Source organism: Girardinichthys multiradiatus, chromosome 24 (genome assembly GCF_021462225.1).
Source record: "Girardinichthys multiradiatus isolate DD_20200921_A chromosome 24, DD_fGirMul_XY1, whole genome shotgun sequence".
In the NCBI taxonomy this organism is placed as follows: Eukaryota; Metazoa; Chordata; class Actinopteri; order Cyprinodontiformes; family Goodeidae; genus Girardinichthys; species Girardinichthys multiradiatus.
Window position 1 is genome coordinate 9,381,950 of NC_061816.1, and position 23,231 is coordinate 9,405,180.

A 23,231-nucleotide genomic window follows, 5' to 3' on the forward strand; every position below is an offset into this window, starting at 1 on the left:
AAGTATTAATATCAGATATTGATATTGCCCCAAATTGTTAATTTCGGCTCATTCCTTGTGACTGGTGTCCCACATTTTCTCTATTTGACTGCCGTTGACTTCTTTGGATTCTTCTCCTGACTGATACATTTGTACAGTCAGATAGTTTTGATCCTTTTGGCTTTAGCTAAAGGTAGCAAATGAGAAACCAGATTCACAAGTTGACTGATTAATTGATGGTGAAAGTGAACTTAAAGTGTCTGAATCTAGAAATTAATTAATAGTGTCTCTGGGTTATAGCAGCTTTTTACAGTTTTTAACAGTTGTTTGTTTTTCAGCACAACTACACAGCATAAATACATCATTTTTTTAAAGATATGTTCTAATGTTTATGTTACAAACTGCTGGAATTTAAACAGGGGTGTGTGCACTTTCAGAACCACTGCATATTATATTAGGTGCTAGACAGATTTTTATGTTTACTGCTTTCTCTCACACTGTGACGTCATCTCTGCTTCTAATTTAAATAACTAATGAGCACTAATAACAAAAACACCAGAAAAAATAGGCTGAACCCAATTAAGTTTGGGCAAGATAAAATGAGAACTTTACATGAGAGCTCTGATTTATTTCTAAGCATTCCTCTTTAGCCCTAAAAGGCTCGGTCGTCAATGAGCGTCTTCTTGCAATGCATTCAAGCACAGTATTTTGTACAGGTGCATTTTAGCTGGGTTGAGACACTGTCCTTATAATAGATATAAAGAAAATCTCAATTTTATAATAAAGGTTTAGAGAATATTCTTTATAACTATGTAAAATAATGTAGAGATGTTACATGCAGAAACTGTCCAAGCAGGTCAAACCATCTCACAAACAGTAATGGTTGCTGAAGCTAAAGAGGATATACTCTGGGTAAGCCAGAAGCCATTGCTGTTCCCAAAATAATTTTTTGTTTTGTCTTTTGTGGCGACACAAAACTGACCCTAATCTTCTGTTTGTGAGAAACTCGGTGCTGTTTATGCAGCATTATGCAGGTCACAAGATCAGCATGTGGCGAGGCGTAACTGAGATTGATGGACTAAATGTGCTCTTAAATACCATTCTTAGAACTCTGCTCTGTGATCAATACACTTATCCCACAAATTAGAGAAATATTTCTCACTAATTACTGATTTAATTCTAATTAGCACATATAAATTGTTTTTAAAAGACTGGGAAACCCACTAAATAAAGTAATTAACTTATTTTTCTGTCCTGTGTAGGTCCCACAGTCTGTAAATAAAAAATAAAAAACTATCACACCAATATTGTCAAAAACTACTAAGTAAAATGTCAGAAATATTAGGAAACAAGCACCTGCTTTTGAAACCCTGCAGCAGGATCCCCTATACAAACCTGCTTTATGTCCAACCAACAGAGCAGAGACAACACTTTTAGTCTCAGTCTTGTCCCACCAAAATGTAAAATGTCCCCTCTGGCTACAACTGCTGTGCCTTAGTGGTTACACAACCAACTTGGCTAATGTCACTTTCTCTGAGAAGTCAAAGAAGTCAACATCCATCCCCTGCCCCTCCCACACCTCCTACCACTTCTGCTGATGAGATTATGTAGATTCGCTTTCCAGCTGCAGATAAGCACTTTGTGTGTGTGAAAGTGGCTATGTGTGTTAGTGTGTGGCCGCCACTAACAGCTGAGTGTGCAGAAACTCTATTATTTAGTAGTGCAAAGCCACTCTGTGGAGGCTTCCTTGTCATTACAAAAAACTTAATAATACTCAGAAATGCAGAAATTATGATTTCAATTGGGATTATGAATGAATGAATACAATTTTTTATGTCAAATTTATGTTGCAAGGCTGCCAAAGTTTTGTTGTGAATATGCTGAAATAATTGCACCTTACAGACACCATATATACCCCACTCCATAACCTATAACTCCACTACTATGGAGGTATCATGCTACACTATGCAGATATTCTGTCTGCACTGAGAGGATTCAATTATTAGGCATGTTTAATGCTTGGAGTGCCTCCAACTGATGGCAAGCGAATATACTTTCTGCTAATAATTATGTGGCCTCTTGAGACCAACCATGGTCTAATGTACTTTAATCCCAAAATTTTGAGGCAGTCATTGAAAATGTCAAAATATGATAGGATTTATTTTTCTTAACATTTTTACCCACATAAACTGTGTTGTTAGACATGCTAGCCTACATGCAAGACAAGAAGCTGTTGGTCGGAAGCTCTAAAAACATTAAATTATATATATATATATACAGTACAGACCAAAAGTTTGGACACACCTTCTCATTCAAAGAGTTTTCTTTATTTTCATGACTATGAATATTGTAGCTTCACACTGAAGGCATCAAAACTATGAATTAACACATGAGGAATGATATACTGAACAAAAAAGTGTGAAACAACTGAAAATATGTCTTATATTCTAGGTTCTTCAAAGTAGCCACCTTTTGCTTTGATTACTGCTCCGCACTCTTGGCCTTCTGTTGATGAGCTTCAAGAAGTAGTCACCTGAAATGGTTTTCCAACAGTCTTGAAGGAGTTCCCAGAGATGCTTAGCACTTGTTGGCCCTTTTGCCTTCACTCTGCGGTCCAGCTCACCTCAAACCATCTCGATTAGGTCCAGGTCCGGTGACTGTGGAGGCCAGGTCATCTGGCGCAGCACCCCATCACTCTCCTTCTTGGTCAAATAGCCCTTACACAGCCTGAAGGTGTGTTTGGGGTCATTGTCCTGTTGAAAAATAAATGATGGTCCAACTAAACACAAACCGGATGGAATAGCATGCTGCTGCAAGATGCTGTGGTAGCCATGCTGGTTCAGTATGCCTTCAATTTTGAATAAATCCCCAACAGTGTCACCAGCAAAGCACCCCCACACCATCACACCTCCTCCTCCATGCTTCACGGTGGGAACCAGGCATGTAGAGTCCATCCGTTCACCTCTTCTGCGCCACACAAAGACACGGTGGTTGGAACCAAAGATCTCAAACTTGGACTCATCAGACCAAAGCACAGATTTCCACTGGTCTAATGTCCATTCCTTGTGTTCTTTAGCCCAAACAAGTCTCTTCTGCTTGTTGCCTGTCCTCAGCAGTGGTTTCCTAGCAGCTATTTTACCATGAAGACCTGATTCACACAGTCTCCTTTTAACAGTTGTTCTAGAGATGTGTCTGCTGCTAGAACTCTGTGTGGCATTGACCTGTTCTCTAATCTGAGCTGCTGTTAACCTGCGATTTCTGAGGCTGGTGACTCGGATGAACTTATCGTCCGCAGCAGAGGTGACTCTTGGTCTTCCTTTCCTGGGGAGGTCCTCATGTGAGCCAGTTTCTTTGTAGTGCTTGATGGTTTTTGCGACTGCACTTGGGGACACTTTAAAGGTTTTCCCAATGGTTCGGACTGACTGACCTTCATTTCTTGAAGTAATGATGGCCACTCGCTTTTCTTTACTTAGCTGCTTTTTTCTTGCCATAATACAAATTCTAACAGTCTATTCAGTAGGACTATCAGCTGTGTACTGTATCCACCTCCTGCACAACACAACTGATGGTCCCAACCCCATTTATAAGGCTTGAAATTCCACTTATTAAACCTGACAGGGCACACCTGTGAAGTGAAAACCATTTCAGGTGACTACCTCTTGAAGCTCATCAACAGAATACCAAGAGTGTGTGGAGCAGTAATCAAAGCAAAAGGTGGCTACTTTGAAGAACCTAGAATATAAGACATATTTTCAGTTGTTTCACACTTTTTTGTTCAGTATATAATTCCTCATGTGTTAATTCATAGTTTTGATGCCTTCAGTGTGAAGCTACAATATTCAGTCATGAAAATGAGAAGGTGTGTCCAAACTTTTGGTCTGTACTGTATATATATATATATATATATATATATATATATATATATATATATATATATATATATATAGACAATATAGTTTCCTGCAACTTTTCTACATTTATTTAGCACATCCAATGATGAATCAGTTTATCCATCTCCCATTCAGTGCAACCATCAGTCATGAAAAAGGCACCAGGATACTTCAACTTCTTCACTTGAGGCAGAGACTGACCACCGACCTGGAGGAGTTTTTTATGGCTGTATTTTATGGCCTCAGACTTAAACGGACTGGCTTTTACTATTGTGTGCTTGGCCATGGCTTTTATAACAGTCTTCTGCCTGAACAATGAGTGGTTCTTGTTGTCTCCACATCACAATGGTCTCAGTTTGCCTCACTCGAAATCTTGTTTTTATCTTGCTAGTTCAGCTTAGATGGTACCCAAATTAACTAAATGGGGCAAAACAAATAATACAGACAGAAATGTTAGTGAACTGCACCTCTCACAGTGACTCAGCAACTTCCATCTCAGCCAATGATGTCAAGTGTTAATCAGCATCAGGCATTTTATGGGCTCTGGGTGAGAGTAGCAGATTGGGTATCAGTAGGTGATGGAAGACAGCCAGATGAGGCTGGCATTACTCAGGAACAAGACCTGCTGTGCCAAACTGCTAGTCATGTCCAATGGCAGACTTGACTGCAGGCGTGGATGCAGGGCTAGAAAGTAATGTCCTCAGGTTTAGTGGTACAGCCTTGAAATCAGGGACATGCTTCTGTGGAGGCACCATTTTCTGTATTAAAACAGGCTGTTTATTTGTTTAATCCATGTTATGTGCATTTTTATAACGTAATTTTGCACATGGTAGAGATGCAATTCTTATGGCATACAAGAAATGTTAAATTCCTGTTTAAATTTTCATACATTTTGCAAAATGTTTGCAAAATCTCTAACGTGTAATTCTGACTGCAGTGGTCACACATCAATCTGTTAAACTGTCCAGTTTGCAGGCTTGACAGGTGAAATGGGTTTAAAATAAGGCGTTAGGTGGTTGGGTGAAGTGATGTCTCCATCAGTCTGTCTGGCTCAGATGAAAAGGTGGAAAAATCTGTTTTCACCTGTCAGATACCACATCCTTGTGATTAAAGAAACTTCATTTCCCATCTAATGTTTTACATTTTACTTTTTCCATTTAAACAAGTGAAATATGGAGCAGCGTTCCATCCATCCATGATTTTGCAGGTTCTTTAATGTAATGTCTGTCATGAATCTATAGTGATTGGCATTTATATACAGTACTTTGTGTAAAAATGTATTTAAAAAAAGATGGAGAACTCCAAAAATATAGTTCAAAGTTTTTTACATTAAAACATGTAGAAAACCTCTGTGAACCGAAACCGTCATTAAGATTATTTTACATATTCTTCATTTATTTTAAACCTTCACCAAGGTGTTTTAATTTTTATTGGGGTCAAGTAGTTTAACAACATTGCAGTGTTTTACTCTCATTACTTCTCTGCTTGGTGATTTGTTAACGTGACCTAATGAAATGTAATTGGTGCTCCAGATTAAGGGAAAGCGCAGCGTGTTGGAGGGGGTTTAAAAGACGGGCTAAAAGTAGTTATTTTGAACTGAGGGTGAGCTGATGGGTTGCATTTGTTTGCACAAAAAAAACGCTTTTTCCTTTTTGGTGCAAGCAAAGCGCTCTCAGAGACATTCCCCTCAACCACTCCTGGTCACTGACACGTAAACAAATGCAAGCGCACATACCGACAGTAACCTACACAAACACAAACATGTCCAGATGGAGGCTGACAGCATGCTCTGGGCAAATGGCTTCAGAACGAGGAACACATGAGCCTCTCTCTGTGTGACGACTTTCACAATCCTTCCACAGCCTCACACACCTCCGGGGCGAGAGCAGGAAAGTGCAGAGAGATGGTTGAGGGTGATGATGGGAGGACAGTAGGAACAACGGAAGAATCAAGGAGGGTGAATAAAAATATTAAATCACAAGCAGGCTGTTGGAGAAAGGGACGGACTAGAAAGGCTATACAGGTCCTTCTCAAAATATTAGCATATTGTAATGAAGTTCATTATTTTCCATAATGTAATGATGAAAATTTAACATTCATATATTTTAGATTCATTGCACACTAACTGAAATATTTCAGGTCTTTTATTGTCTTAATACGGATGATTTTGGCATTCAGCTCATGAAAATCCAAAATTCCTATCTCACAAAATTAGCATATCATTAAAAGGGTCTCTAAACGAGCTATGAACCTAATCATCTGAATCAACGAGTTAACTCTAAACACCTGCAAAAGATTCCTGAGGCCTTTAAAACTCCCAGCCTGGTTCATCACTCAAAACCCCAATCATGGGTAAGACTGCCGACCTGACTGCTGTCCAGAGGGCCACTATTGACACCCTCAAGCAAGAGGGTAAGACACAGAAAGACATTTCTGAACGAATAGGCTGTTCCCAGAGTGCTGTATCAAGGCACCTCAGTGGGAAGTCTGTGGGAAGGAAAAAGTGTGGCAGAAAACGCTGCAAAACGAGAAGAGGTGACCGGACCCTGAGGAAGATTGTGGAGAAGGGCCGATTCCAGACCTTGGGGGACCTGCGGAAGCAGTGGACTGAGTCTGGAGTAGAAACATCCAGAGCCACCGTGCACAGGCGTGGGCAGGAAATGGGCTACAGGTGCCGCATTCCCCAGGTCAAGCCACTTTTGAACCAGAAACAGCGGCAGAAGCGCCTGACCTGGGCTACAGAGAAGCAGCCTTGGACTGTTGCTCAGTGGTCCAAAGTACTTTTTTCAGATGAAAGCAAATTCTGCATGTCATTCGGAAATCAAGGTGCCAGAGTCTGGAGGAAGACTGGGGAGAAGGAAATGCCAAAATGCCAGAAGTCCAGTGTCAAGTACCCACAGTCAGTGATGGTCTGGGGTGCCGTGTCAGCTGCTGGTGTTGGTCCACTGTGTTTTATCAAGGGCAGGGTCAATGCAGCTAGCTATCAGGAGATTTTGGAGCACTTCATGCTTCCGTCTGCTGAAAAGCTTTATGGAGATGACCTGGCACCTGCTCACAGTGCCAAAACCACTGGTAAATGGTTTACTGACCATGGTATCACTGTGCTCAATTGGCCTGCCAACTCTCCTGACCTGAACCCCATAGAGAATCTGTGGGATATTGTGAAGAGAACGTTGAGAGACTCAAGACCCAACACTCTGGATGAGCTAAAGGCCGCTATCGAAGCATCCTGGGCCTCCATAAGACCTCAACAGTGCCACAGGCTGATTGCCTCCATGCCACGCCGCATTGAAGCAGTCATTTCTGCAAAAGGATTCCCGACCAAGTATTGAGTGCATAACTGTACATGATTATTTGAAGGTTGACGTTTTTTGTATTAAAAACACTTTTATTTTATTGGTCGGATTAAATATGCTAATTTTGTGAGATAGGAATTTTGGGTTTTCATGAGCTGTATGCCAAAATCATCCGTATTAAGACAATAAAAGACCTGAAATATTTCAGTTAGTGTGCAATGAATCTAAAATATATGAATGTTAAATTTTCATCATGATATTATGGAAAATAATGAACTTTATCACAATATGCTAATATTTTGAGAAGGACCTGTAGAATCAAGAAATCAACAACAGATAAATACCAAGAAATGGAACATTTATTATTGTGCATAATTTTCAAGTCAAATGTGTAAAACACCTTGAATTGCATTTGCAACCATTAATAGCAATTGCAGAGGGAAACTCAGTGGAGCTAATTCCCCAAATAGCAGCAGCAAAAGCTTTCAGTTGCTCAGTTTCTGTAAATGAATCATGTCTACAGTAAGGTCGGGAAACCAGGGAAGGAAACCCAGCACAGCCCAAATGTCAGTTGCCACCAGGGTGACTGGGGTAGCTCCTCTTGATGAGCATCAAACAGGAGTTGGCCTTCATATTCTGGGCCTCAGCTGTCACTCAGGTGGATGCTCAGCGACCCTTTTTTCCTCACAACACTGACATGTTTGTGGCTGCTATCAAGGAAACTCATGGCGTCTCCGAAGAGGAGAACCTACACACTGAGAACTTTTGAGGGACATTTCCATCATGTGGTGCTATACCATGTACACTATAAAGAGTAGAACAGCAAAAAGGTTTATCATTCTGCAGAAATGACTTTAGTAAGATGCTTCTTGTAGACATCTCTGAGTTACCCCAGGACTGAGGTCCAGGACTTTCCAATTTATATTCACCCAGTCCTTGTTGGGTTTACTGGTATATTTTGAGTCAATGTCTTGTTTGCAGTGTCCAGTTCTGCTTCAGCTTTCATTTATTTTACAGATAGTTTCCTCAAGCGCTCCCTGATACACAGAATCCCTGGCGGCGAGCTGCCAGCTCCAGTTGCAGAAAATCACTCCCAAACCATGACACTTCCACTTCCATGCCTCGCAGTTGTGAGGTTCTCTACCTGGAATGACTTGTATGTTTGTGCCAAACGTGTCCTCTTTTCTGATGTTCAAAAATTTAAGTTTTAGACTCAAAGAACATTATTTCAGAAGTCCTGGTCTTTGTCTGCGTTCTCTCTCTTATAGTCTGGCTTTAAGATCTTTCTTAGAGAGCAATGGTTTGCTCCTTACATCATAAGTAACGTTATTGTAACTTTTAATATTACATTTTCTTAGCAGAGGTTCAAATAACTAGCTTTTCTGACATAAAAATCAGTTGTATGATTTACAATGATTTGACTTTAACTTTTTGTGTTCGTACTTGATTCCATTGTGTTTTTGCACAAGTGTTGCAACTGTGTGTATTTTTTCGGGATTTGGAATTAGATCTTCTGTTTTCAACCTAAATTAAAATTAGGCAAAAACCAATACTGACAGCTCTACGATTGTTGATAAAAATAGAAATCTGAAGCCAGCATTTAAAACATTGAGTCAGTATACCACATGTGACAGAAAACAGAAAATAATTGTCGTAGTTTTATGTTTAGGTGCAAAAATATTCTGATTTTCCTAAAAATATCCATGGAAACAGTCTGACCTGGATATATGTCAGACAGGAAAATGCAACCTCCGCAGCCCAAATTCAAAGTGCTCCAAACATGTTTTCCAAATTTTATCAAAAGGCTTCCATCCCTGGCTACTTTGTCTGCCAACGTTGCACCTAAAAACATCTCGGAAGAATAAATATGTTCTCTGCTCTGGTTAAATATCCCTGACATTATTAAAGAGGTCAAATAAACCTGCAGCTCTGATTTAAGCATGACTGCCGTTGTTTCGGCGGCTCTGCCCCGCCACACAGAAAATGCAACAAAACCTGCACCCTTCCAGACGATGATGTAATGTGTTATGGTTCTGATCTGAACATCATAATGAAGGGACGGTAAGCCAGCACTGCGTTATGTAAGCACGCACTACAACAGGCCACTCATTTACAGCAAAGAGCGGCACAGATCAAAAGTAAGCACTCTGCCTCAGGAAACCATGTTCAAAGCAAAGTAAAATCATGACAGTGTGTGTTGTCTAATCAAATTGTGTCATACTAATTAAAACAGGTAATTGTGAGAGCTGAGCTGATGTCTCATTATTGCTCTGTGTGCCGCCAGATAACGGATTATAGTATGAAATCATGCACAAACATCTATGCCAACTAACACTATGCCTCTGTACAGGCTATAATCCATGTTGCATGTTCCAGTTTTGAATTATTCTCAGCATGCATCACGCAAAATCTAGAAAATGCACTTTAACAGCATTGTTGATGCGATACAACCATCTTCTATGGCAGGGGTAGTCAAGTTCCACAGCATCCTGCTAATGACCACATTATTTGGTTCAGATGTACTGAAACAGAGAGACATCTTATTTATGGCATTTAAGGCAAATAATCCAAAATAAGACAGCATTTGTTTACTAAATAGAAGAAGAGAGCAAAGAGGAAAATAACTATTCAGCGCTATTATTTTGATAACATTGTTTTTAAACTACAGTTGGCAAAGAATTAGATCACATTGTACATTTTTGTTTTATTTGTTTATGTTACCATGAAACTGTAATATTTTTATACAAGTTCATCATACCACAAGAATCTCATACCAACCCGTCTCCATGGTGGACGGGTCCTGTTTAAAAATGAAGCCACAGCAGAGAGACTGACTAACTAAATGCAAACCTGATGTTTACGTTGGATAATAGAGGTGAAACACTATATCCAGCTCACCAGATGCAACGATGCACAATACTGGGCTCCTGGAAAAGTGACAATATTTTCAGGAAACTACGAATCTTCATTTTTTTTGTGTTTTTTTTTTCTAAGTCAAAGGTTTCAGAAATCATAAACTGTGTTTTACAGAATCTATAAACCTCATACCAAAACATTACAAAGACAAAATAAAGTTTTCATTAATCTCTAGCAGTTGTTTTTAAAGAATCTGTGTTCATTGTAGAGTCATCCAGTTGCAACTAAGACAATTTAAAAACCGTGAGCTACCAAGACCCTTTAATTTAGCACCAACAGGATACTACAAAGTAGATGCTATCTTTAGAGTTAGTGGCTGAAGGTTAGCCAGTCGAGGCATTCTCTTCTCTAGCATGGTTACATTTTCTACTGACTACCCAAAATGCTGCCATAGAAATGATTTAAGAGAGAGATGCTTCTTCACTGCTAATGTAACAGAGTTGCCAACCAGCCCAACAAGCAGTGTTTTACCAGAGAAGAATTTCTTTTCTTCCTTCAAATAGTCTCGAATATACTGAAACTGACATACAACAGGGTGCAGAGCTTAAAAAACTCACCTTCAAAGTTCCCTTATGACTGTAGCGATATGGATGACTCAAAAATCTCACTTTTTGCCCATTTATCTGCCAGAATGCCTTCATCATGATAATAGATTGAGCTAACAATAATCTATTATCCCTAAAGCTATGGGCATGAGACTGTCAGAATATGTATTTATGATCCTGCAGCCATTGTGAATTTCTCTGAATATATTGTTTTCTACAAGTCGTTGATTTATTTGCTAGTTTAGAACTCTGTAAGTTGTTGAAATGACCAGGTTATTAATTTAGGGTAAATTTTAATATTTAGACAGATAAACTGAAGGGATTCCTTTCTGTCTCCTTTTAATGCATGACAATAGACATTGAACGAACCGCAACTCCACCCAGTTTACTTTTTATTTCAAGGTTCCAGCAAGCTTTGTTATTTTTTGCTTCATGCATGTGTGGCTGAGAAAAAACTCAACACATCCCGCAAGGTTACTTTTTGGCACTGTTTGTAATTTGGTTCTGTATTCCAAAGAGAGGATATTGAAAAATGTCCATTCAGAACCACAGGCCCAGGGACCAGTCCAGTCTGTTAAGAGGTGCCAGATGAAAACTCAGGTCAAAGTAAGGTGTATCTTATCCATTTCTCCAAGGTGGACTTCTGGTAGATGTAAAAGGTTCTTGTCCATTTAAGTTCTCCAAGCATTCTCTTTAATTAACAAGGGTATTTAGCTGTCCAAATGATGCTTCAGAGAGAGAAAAAGAGAAATACTGATATACTTTGGAAATAGTTAGACCTTTGATCAACTAATAATACTCTAAACTTTTATTTTTAGTTCTCTTTCAAGTAGTTTTGTCTGCACTTAATGAATCATTTAAATGCATTAGTGTAATTAATAATGCGTTAATCAGTTATTCTGTAAGTAACTGGTATCAGTTTTAATTAAACTGTCAATAATAGTATTTGGAGAAAAAAATCCATATTTTCTTTATAAATAAATCTGTTCTCTCTCTGTGTTTTATGCAATAAGATGGCTCCCTGATTAAATGACAGCATTTACTCATTAATTGATTACTGTCAGAGCTGAGACTGATAAGACAAAGTATATTTCAACTAACTTTAACTAAGTAGCATCATTATTTCTCCAGATGAAGTCACTTCACTTGCTGACTGCAGCTGGATAGTGCTTTGCAGTTCATTTTGACAGGAAATATTGTGGTGTAATGTTATGCCATCTCATGCCGTTAGATGTAATTTTCATTTTTATTTACATGAATCAAATGCATCTGCCTTTATATTGTCTGTGGGCTGATTTCATAGGAATATATAGACATGTCACTCTATCTGTGGACCCTGGAGAATATACAAAGCAGTTCTTCATTATGCATCTGGAAGTAAACTTGGGCTCTCTGATTCAAAAGCCTTGGCACCCCCTGACACAAGCTCCTTAAGTGACAACTCTCGCCTTCTTGCCCCCCCACTGCAAATCTTCAGCTTCTTAATGGATGCTGCAAGCTTGGTCACATTCCAGATGTCAAATGATTGCAACAACAAACATGCAATCTTCCTAATCTCTCACAATTTTTTTTCTTTTTGCATATAAACACACCTGGAGCACAGCAGTCCAGGCTGCAGAAGCCAAACTGGGTGAAAGTATGTCAATAATCTCACTGCTTCCATGGAAAACTGTGATTAAGGAATTCAGAGGCCTAATAGCTAGATATAAATATCATTGTCCTCTTGCTTAACTATCCTCAGGGATTTCGCATAAGCTCACCCACTCTGTCAAATAAAGTTGCACGATTAAAGGCTTTCATTGGATAGTGGTTGGTGCGTAGCTGTTTGCCTCAGGAGAAGATGATGTAAAGTCTCAATGCCAAGGGATATCGAACTCTCCAGCTCCTCACGTCATAGACAAGACCGTGACCCAGCAATATCACTGGGTCATGAGCCAAACTCTGCAGCATGAACCATGTAAAGTATCTTTACAAGAGATCGTAATGGTGCAGGGACTTTATAGTCCTCAAAAGAATGAAGACCCAATGCTTCAATACTTAGTAGTGAATTGAGTCAAAGCATCAGAACATTTAATTACGTTCTGCTGTTGCTTTCTGTAACTCAATACTGTTCATGCACTGGTTGCCAGGTTTGCTCATGCTTGAGTTATGTGGAGTTGGTAATATTTAGATTGAGAATTTAAACACTAAGTTGCAGTCTGACTGATGATGGATAAGAATTTGTTAATGATACTTTATTTTGTTTCACCTCTCAAGCCCTGCCCACACTAGCAACAGATATTTAGCAAAAATAACGTTATCTGTTGCATTTGCACCTTTTATTTACATGCAAACGGAGTTTTCTGGTGTCTGGATGTCTGGAGAGAAATACAAATGATAATGTAGCGGCCTACTTCGTGAAGGCCCACTGTTACATTCTATGCTAGATGCCACAGAAAAAAATGGAACCATTTTGAGCTTTTGTCCCACAACTTTACCTGAGTTAAACTTAGTGGAGGATATTGTCTTCAATTTTTATGTTAATGTTGCAGATGTTGACAGAAGAGAAAGTGAGGAGTGAGGGAAATGTGAAGTTACCACTGCTTATATCTACATTGTGATATCCAGATTATTATTGGAATTGCATAACTTCCTATGATGTGGCAGCCCAGGCCCACCAATGTTTTAATTTATCTCAGAAGTCAGAACTGAGTAATAAGTAACACCCAGGTCCCTCTGGTCCTACTGGCCAAACCATTTTAAATCATCATTTGGTCCTTCGGTTGATTTGGTAGACCCTGAAGCAGTCTGCCACGTGAAGTTTCGTATCAAATATGGAGAGGCTTTGTACCCACTTTGACATGATGATTTAAAGTCTTTTTTTCTCTCACGTCTTCTCATAATGTTCTCAAAGGAAATGTGGTTATGTGACTCCAATGAATAATATCAAACATCAGGAGAGTTCTTGGTTATTTTGGTTTGATCTGGGGTCATACTCCAATTGAGTCAACAGGTCCAATTGGGGATAAGAACTGAAAAAATGAAAATTAAAGAAATAATATACATAAAATAAAAATATATATGATATTTGGGCATTTGTGGGACTATTTATCTCAGTAATTCAGAAAGGTAATTTATTACAAACATAAATGAACTAATTAGTAACAGTTTCAGTACATGGTTATGAAATGAGTGTACAAATTTGTGAAAGGGTGAAATAACTCAGAGCCTTCTAGTAGCAAGAGATACTTTATTCCTAAACAATGACAATTTCTAGTTGAGTGGAAAATGGAGATAATTCACTCATTTGTGTTCATTGAAAATGTAATAAATCTGTAAATCTGAATAGGCTCACATAATACTAATCTGATATTAGGTGAAGGAAATCAGGTTATTTAGCATCACTGAATTATATCCACCGGTAGGAACTCTCTAAAGTACTTTTTAATTGATCAGGGGCCATAATTTATTATACAATTATTTTAGAAGAGTAAACTTGTATACAAGGTTTAGAGCTACAATAAATGGGAATAAATGGAAATAGAAAGTTTTCATACAAAAATGTACAACTGAATGAAATCACATGTGAGATTTGAGCAACTTTATGACCATTTATTCATACAAATTCATAAAAATACCGAATTACAGTGTTTACAGTTACCAACTGGAAAGTGGGAGGGACTAAATGGCAATTCATATTTGGGTCGAATCAACCAGGAGCCACCTTGGACACATTAGATATAACAAAAGCTCCGTACCTTCTCTGTTGTTTCTGTTGTATTTCAGTGAAGGTAACATCGCCACATACAGGCCTGGCATAGTTACTGTAACATTTTAGTACGGAGGAGGACATCTGTAGAAAATGTGTCTTTATGAGGATATTTTTCGAAAGGACAAATACCAAAATCTAGCAACCCATGGTACCTTTCAAGCATAAAACAAGCATAGGCTTCAAATTTGGCTCTGGCCTAGGGGCCCCCCCATCATCGTAAAGCCGGCCCTGGCTGGACATTCATATATAGTAAGACTGAATTTCTGCAGAATGACCACAGTAAACTGTTTCTACTACAAAGCCACTATAGGCTGACAAATCCGTCACATCCACTCTGCACAGCCTTGATTCCTTCAACGCACACGGACACGCCTACACATCGCACCATTTAATATGAGCAACAGTTTGAGCGTGATTTCAGAGGAAAGATGTTACATTTTATTGCAATTTTAAAACAAACCTGATCAAATAATTTGGATTTCTGATGCGCACAAGCAGTGGCTCCTCTCATAAGTCTACAAAGGAATCTGTGTCCTCTTTAACATGCATGTCTATGGGGGCTTGGAAATGATCGGCACAGCCGAACATCTGCGCCAAGAGCGTCGCTGCTCGTTTGTTTTTCAGTGACTGGAACTGATCGCTGAGAGCGCCAGAACCAACATCTTCTGTTGCAGCGACCCGCATTAACCACGCCGCTGACAGATCAGACTCGAAGCCTCTCAGTGAGCGCCCCCGATAATAATCGAAGCGGTTGCAGGAGGCGGGAGGATCCACCTGGAGGAGAACAATGCAGCCGCGCACGCAGCGCAGCGCACAGCAGCGGCGCAACCTCTGTCCTTATTAGCCGCTCATTAGGCACAAATAAACTCATGATGGTACAGCAGCGAAAAAGCAAATTGGCATCAATGCACGCTCCGTAAACCCAGACTGAATCCCTTCCTCTATCCATCATTCCACCGTCCACCTTATTTCCCTCCACCCACCTCTAAATCCGCATAAAAGCAGCGCCTTAAACGTTAAAAGACCTGCAAAAAGTGCGAGGATTATCTGTTATGTTTATCCTACAGCAAATACATTCTCACTGCCACTTAAATGCCCTGAAATGACAAAAAACACCAGCGCTATTGTGTCGCCGTAGCAAGTAGGTTAAACCGCTCAGGGCTGGCGCATACGCAAAAAACACAGGAGAAAAAAAAAAGGAAAACGCGCAAATGACAGCGGGTGCTTGAGCGTACCTTTGCTCTCCTGCCCCTCGTCTTGGGTCTCCTCGGCGTTGGACTCCATGGCCGGCTTTGTCCCATCCATTATTTTAAGCGCAATTTGGGCTCCTGGTGCTTGTGCTCGAACCTTAGCAGAGTTAACAGTGGAGCCTGTTCTGGTGACTTGATGCTCCCTCTCTCTCATACACTCACGCCCCCTCCCCCTTCTGTCTCTCCCTCTCTCCTCCTCGTTTCAGCTTAGCATACTCTCTCTCTCTCCATGTATATTAGCAATCCAGCTTCAAAATGCAAATGCGAGGACAGACCGGATTTATTTCACCCATGCAGATTAGTTCCTCCACCTAAAGATGATTGCAGATAGGCCTCCAAGTGCACCTTTATGATTGTGCTTCATTTCCACTTAAAACAATGCAAACCTTTCCATAAGCAGCTGCATGCCTGCAAACCTGCCAGCAGCTGATTGTTTTATTCTTACTGATTGTCTCTTTGAAGCAGGGCAACATTTAAAGATACGATATCCAGGATATGTAAATATGCAAACTCATGGGTAAGCAAGCATGAATACCCTCCACACAGCCTCACATACATGCACGAATGCGCTCACCGCCCCCTCTCCATCTGCTGATCTGAGTGAGAAACCAAGCGTACAGGAAAGGATGGGCAAAGGAGTGCAAAGTCTGGTAGTAGTTGAGTTTGGGGCTGCGAATCTAATTGTTAAGGAATAGCACAGGTTAAAGCATGCCACATAACTAAAATATGGAGGTACAAAACCAAAGGATGATGTGGGACACTTTAATTCTCTCAAAGTTGCTTTTCTCTCATTGTGCAAACCGCTTCACTTAAGTTGATTTCAGCTTTGATTGGATTACTTTCTAACCAATCGGAGCTCCTTAGCAGCTAAACAGCCATGTGCCTTGCTTCACTTAAGAGAGGGTTCCTTTGGTTGTCTTCAAGGTTTGCCTGCTGATTGGTCCACACAATCCAATAAAAACTCAAGGTGAGTAAGTGCTGCCTTGAAGTGGTCAAAAGTGGGTGTGGTGTTTTTATTCAAAAATAAAGGATTAAAGGGAAAGGGAGTGGGGGTTCAGTTTCTATCACCCACCCCGTTTTCTAATACAAACACATTCTCAAACAATGGCACACCATCTGTCCTGAATCCTCTTAAATGAGGTTTTAATACAGGCCCACGTGGTCCTGTTTCAGACAAAGCTCAACCCACCGATGTGTCCAGGAAATCCCCCTCTCCTGCACACACAAACACCCACCAACACACCAGACAGTACAGACAGTGATGGCTGCACTGGAACACCCCCTACCCCCAAGATGCAAAACACCACACACATGAACAGATATGACATATAGGACATTTAGTGGCTCCATTTACCCCGAGGGCAGAAATTAACACCCACTCTGCACCATATGTCTGTGAATTAGGGAGGGTCTCCTTTCACACTGACTGTCTGACTTCAAAGCTAAAAGGGAATATCATGCGCTGAATAAATGACCAACTCTCACCATGAAAAACAGGTTAAAAATATAAACCAACAAAAAAAGGTATAATTTATTGCTCCAACTACCTAGTGTGCTTTGTCTGGTTAATAACATGCAAAGAAAGGTAATTTCTTTTTTTATATTAGGTATTGTTCATTTGTTTCAGCAATCACACAAAAAATGCCAAATATTAATTTTCTCTGTGGCTTAAATGGCTCAATGTTTGTCTTCTGGTATCAATATCAGAATCTGTAGACTCTTAAAAGGCTGTGAACCACACTCAAAAAAGAGAAGACTGTAAATGTGGGTTTAAAGAGGATATTAAGAAAATATAGTGAGCCAAGACAGTGATTTATCTATTTCTATTTCAATCTGATTAAATATTGAGCTGCATGTAGGCAGCATTTATTCTCTGGCTGTATAAATCATCACATTAGTGCAAACTACAGTTAATTTCTTATCACTGAGGGTAATGTAATCAACACAATAACACAGATATATTCATTACATGCTTCTAAACCCATAAAATATCTCTCTTTTATCAACCAATTTCATCCTGGAAAGATCACAGGAAATAGTTTATATTAATTAAATATTTAGGAAGAAAAGAAAATGCATTTAAAGAAGCAGATGTAAACAAGGTTAGGAGTTATCAGGTCTGAAAGGTCCGCTTCCAGTCCCCTTTTATTACAGAACCCCCGTAATCCTCACTGGGTCACACAGATTAAGGGCTTGTCCAGAAGATGAGATACAGTGCTCCCTGGCACTCTTTACCACCACGTTGTCACACACACACACACACACACACACACACACACACACAACGATCAGTCATTGGACTTTAGCCCAGCTCTGCGAAACACGGAAAAAATCGGAAATCTCTTATTCTGCCCTAGAATAATACAAAAACTGTTTCTCTGTTCAGAATACTTTACAGATTGTCATATGTGTTTTGATCCTCTGGCAAAATGGTTAGAAGGAAAACAGTGGTTTGCTAAATTTGCTCGAATCTACCGCCTAAAAAGGCTTTGAACCACAGGAGCTGTAGCAAACAAGACTGGACGAGGACCCAAGTTTATGTTGGCAACACATACAGTGAAAAGGGTGGAAAAAGGGTGGTCAAAAAAATCTCAGTATTGTAGAAGTGCAGCAAAGAGTGGCATCTTGAGGTCACCAAGTCTACAAAACAATTATTATACCAGAAGAAAAACATGACCAAACTGTACTGGTACTTTAACTGGAACCATGTAGTTTGGTTAGATGGGACTAAGATTGAGCCTTTTGGCAAATATCACTCTTTTTTTGGTCTTAAACAGTGGATAGAAACCATCTCCAGCTCACTGTTAAGAACAGCGGCGGATACGTAATGCTGTGGGCCTGTTTCACTTCCAAAGATCCTACAACCTTTGGAAGTCCAGGGATACTGTGTGGTTTTAAGATTTATTTTAAATAAAATACTAAGATGTTAAAAAACCTGAATCTTTTGGCAGAGAAATGGCCTAAAATTAATAAATGAACAGAGGAATGGTTCCTCAGAAACAACACCAATCTTCTTCCACAGTAATCTTAGTTCTTCAGACCTGAGCTGAAGAGAAAAGTGACTAAGAGAAGACCCAGGCCAGGGTCGTACAAAGAGGAATAGTCAAGGATCTCCTGGTCTTTATGCGCTAACCTTGTGTGATGTCATAGAAGAATACAGACCAGTAAACAAATCAGGAAGTACATCTTCTCATTGTTCAGATGTTTCACTAAAACCTTACAGTCCCAAAATCAGCAGTTTCTGCCCCCTGGGTACAATACATATCTGCCCTAAATTACATGGCAATCCATCTCCACTCAGATAATCTAGATCAAAGATGCTAACAAAATGAGCGGGGTCCCTCGAGACATGCACTGTTTTATCCTGAACGTATCAATGGAGTGGATTTCTGGAAAATACAATGATTTACAGCAACCCCCTTCAGCTCTATAACAGCACAGACAGTATGTGAAGAGTTTGGATCATATACATCATACTTGTTTTTTTGTGGGTAAATGTCAGTGTTTTAAATGTAAACATATTTTGAAGCCTCGTGCTCAGAAATGACCCATGCACCAGCTGGTGGTGCTGAATCACGAATCAAGGGAATACTTTACAAGTTACTGCGCTTCAAAAGGAATTTTATTGTAGACTATGATCCTGCAGAGCTGCAGAAACGTTCTTATCTGCCTCCCCAAGTCCATTAAAGGCAAAGCCATGAAGGCTTGTCAAAGGCCTGTCTTTCCTCATTAAAGTGAAGTAAGAGGAACTCATATTCTACAACATTGATGAGGAATATACATGTAAGCAGTTGTGAACTTGTATGGAAAAACAGTTTCTGGATGTTTCTGTAAACCAGTAAAACTAAATGAGGGAAAAGAAAACTCATGGGCAGACACACACCTATACCTGTGGACAATTTGGAGTAACCAGCCAGTAACTGCTGAAGGAAGCAGGAGTACCCTGAGGGAGCCCATGTGGAGAACATGCATACTCCATGTAGAGCCCAGGCCAGGATTTGAACCTTCTTGCTGCAAGGCAACAGGGTTAACCACTGTTCCACCGTGCAACCCAGATTTTTCCCCACTCCATAAAGTAAATTAAATCAAAGGACATTTTCTACATTTTCACTTTCAGTTTATGTTACTGCTATGAAAAATCGCTATTTAATTTTCCCAGATTGTTACCAAGGGTGCCAATGTCCTAACCACATACACCACACCTGACTCAGTTTGAGCTCAGAATACCACAGACTGTTGTTTTCACTATGACAAGCTGCAGTGATTCAGATCTTTTTAGTGACGGCAAATACTTCAGAGAAAAGTAATTACTGTGAGACGAAACATCTGGGAAGGATGAAAAACTCTGTACATAATGCAGATGTACAATATACTGAATCACAATCATCATGGCATTATCAATATTGCATGCATTCATGATCTTCATGAAAATATTACTAATCAGATGGATATTTACTGACCTTAAAGGCCATGCTCAGTACACATTTTAGTGAGTAAGTTGCTGAAAATCTGTTTTGTGGAGCATCAATATGATGCAACAAAGGTAGAAAAGTGAAAATAAAAGCAATTGTTCACTTTAATATTACAATGTATTGTTTTCCTAATACCGTGCAGCTGCAGTAAATACACATGACAGTGAGAAATGAACCTACAAACATAAAATTCTGTTTTAGAAAAAGATTAGGATGAAATATTGTGTCTAAATTTGACCTAAGGTCTCTCTAAATCAGTCGTACAAACTAAAATTACCATTAAACAGATTTCATACATCCTGCTTCTCTGTGCCTCCTCAGCCTCACTGTAGGCATTGCATGGACCCTTAAACTGTCTTCCTGACCCGCTGCTCAAGTCCATTCTGTGTCTTACTTGTCAGTCTACTTAGCTAAGAGGTCACAGATGAAAGCTTTTGGCTTCAAAGTCAGTTTAGGTTGTAGTGAGGTCGATCTTTGGGATAGTGGTGTGATTTCAGAGGCTGGCCTCTTCATGACCCACAGAGCTTGCTAACCCATCCTTCGGGAGATGTCTGCTGGGCTGCTTGGAGCTATCTGCATCTGCCTCCATCTGAAGGGGCTTCTAGGTTGATTTTATTTAGATGAGACAAAGGTGCCAATGCGTTTTTGCTTTACTTATGATTTATGATTCCTTTGGCCTCTCTGTGCAACCAGGCTGCAAAATACGATAAATATAGAGCTGCAAAAACATGTTTTCCTGTAATATTCACTTTAAATATAGAGATAAAAACAAAATTGGCACATTTCTGAAAGCAGAAGCGTTATTTTACATGGTGTCAGCTTTCTTCCTTTTAGTTGCTGAAATGGGGCTGTTTTTTGTTTTTTTTTTTCATTTAAGGGAAAAAAAAAAGTACGGAGCCCGATTTCAATAACCTATTACTGCTGCTGATATGAAAGGTCATGTCTGTACAATCAGAAAGAGATTGTACAAGTTTAACTTGCATCAGAGGTGTGCAAGGACTGCAAGGAAAACATGAAGGCAAGACTTAAGTTTGCCGCAGAGAACTTGGACAAACACCAGGAGTTCTGGAATAATCTACCATTACATATGAGTCTAAAATTGGATTATTTAGGCAGCAGAACTAAGGATGTTTAACATTACGTACTTCCATGTTGTAGTAACTGTGAAGCATGGAGGGGGAAGTGTCATGGTTTGGGGATGCTTTGCTGCTGCAGGACCTCACCAGCTTATCCTGATAAAATCCACCATAAATTTGACCATGTTTGTCTGAGGAAAATATGAAATAATCTGTAAGAAACTCTGGCTGAGAATTAAGAAATGTAAAGTCCTGGGTCTAGTCAAAGCCCAGCTCTTAATCCCATTTAGATGCTCTGAGTTGACTCAAAACTCACTGAACAAGCAGGAACCCCCTCAAACATCTTAGAGCTGAAAGTGAAGAGTGGTGCAAACGTTCCTCACTGATGTCAGAAACTGGTGGATGGCGACAAGAAGCATGTGACTGAAGTTATTTCAAGGAGGTAACACTAGCTATTAGTGGGTAGGGTGTCCTAACTTGTTTTAATTTTTGTTTGATGATCAAAACACTTTAAATGTTTACTGTTTGCCTGTAATTAGATCAACTTCCTTTCCAGAGCCAAATAAATTATAAAAAGATCAGACATAAATATTGGAATATTTCTTTTGGAGCAACTGAATATTTAATGGGGTGTCCTCATTTTCACATGACTGTATTTTCTATTTTTTCTGCGTATTCAGTGATCTGTTTGACAGCAGCCTTCTGCAGCTCGCCTGTATGACAGGTCGGTTTCTCTTCATGTTTTTATTAAATATATGGGCCCTCCCTCAAAGTGTACATAAACATGCAAAAAGGCACGATCATCGACTCAGCAACAGTTTCGTGAACCTACCGCCCCGACTTTACTTTAATCCTTGACATTTCATGAGCTTTCTGCTTCCTGAAAGAGGAAAACCTTCAGGCTACAGCTCCGAACTTTGCTCATCTCTCACCTGAGAAAGATACGTTTTAAATCTTCTTTGTCAATTGAAAAAGGCATGTCTATATATCCAGATCCGGGGCCTTAATCTGTGATGATGATGACCCACTTTCATCCCCCCTCCCCACCCTCAGCTTTCGGTCGCCAAGGAGACGCTTCCCTCTCATCCCAGAGCAGAACCGTCAGATGCTGACAAAGGTTAATCCATCTCAAAAACCCACATTTACAACACACAATGTAAAGATTTACGGATTATGCAAACACTTTAAAGAATCAGGTCAGGCCTGTTATGATCTGGAGTTTTACAGAAGCAGATATCAGCTCCTCCGGTCTTTATCCACTGTTGATCGAGAAGAAAAGTTTAATGAAAATTCATGCAAACATGCCCCATCCTTCTCTGCCGTTGCACCTGATTTCAGAGTTGGCATGTATTGTTTCTCTTTAAATGTGTGCTCTGGCAAGGCAGTGTTGATCTCTTACTAACACACTCACACTGAACACTTGTCTTAATGCTCACCCTCTCCTGGAAGTATGTGCAGAAATAAAAACTCGCACCTATAGATTTATTCACAATTTCTGACTCCTGTCAGCACTCCGACGCACACCTCCGCACACATGCGCCTGCCTATATCCCCACACACCCTCCTCTGAACAATTTATATCCAACAAGCGGCTAATCCTGCTGGCCCAGATTTGGCCCACAGTCTGCTCCACACGATGCTACGCTGCCATCGCCATCCTGACCTTCTGCCAAAAACACACACTTTTACTTCAGACTGTCTGCTCACGTCATGCGTCCCATGCAGGAGTCGCGTGACACAGGAGCTGCTGCACCTGTGACCTACTGTACAGAAATGCAGCAGCAGCAGCGTGGGATGAGAGCCGCTCCGCATGAGTCACTCTGTGGAGGAAATGCAAAAGAGGGCAAGGCTCATCTCCCTGCAGAGGTGGTAGAAGAGCAGGAGGGGCTGAGACATGACTGCTGTCCCCCCCCCCCCCCCCCCCCCCCCCCAAACTGCCTGTGGGTCATACTATATTTATGTGATGTCTATCTTTTGCCTGCGTGGGCTTGTGAGGGAAGATGCATGACTGTTCGCATGTGCCTAGATTTGAAATGACACCCACCTCCAAGATTGT

The 23,231-nt window shown here is 40.1% G+C and overlaps 1 protein-coding gene across 1 annotated transcript in view; it reads right to left on the reverse strand.

Annotated features, from left to right (window-relative positions):
- Positions 1-15,796, reverse strand: part of LOC124861606 (neuronal membrane glycoprotein M6-b-like) — a 36,404-nt gene extending 20,608 nt beyond the window's left edge. Inside the window, exon 1 of the mRNA XM_047355468.1 lies at positions 15,613-15,796. Within this exon, the coding sequence (XP_047211424.1) occupies positions 15,613-15,781 (169 nt within the window). The 5' untranslated portion in view covers positions 15,782-15,796. The remainder of the gene's footprint in view (positions 1-15,612) is intronic.
- Positions 15,797-23,231: the final 7,435 nt, after the last annotated feature.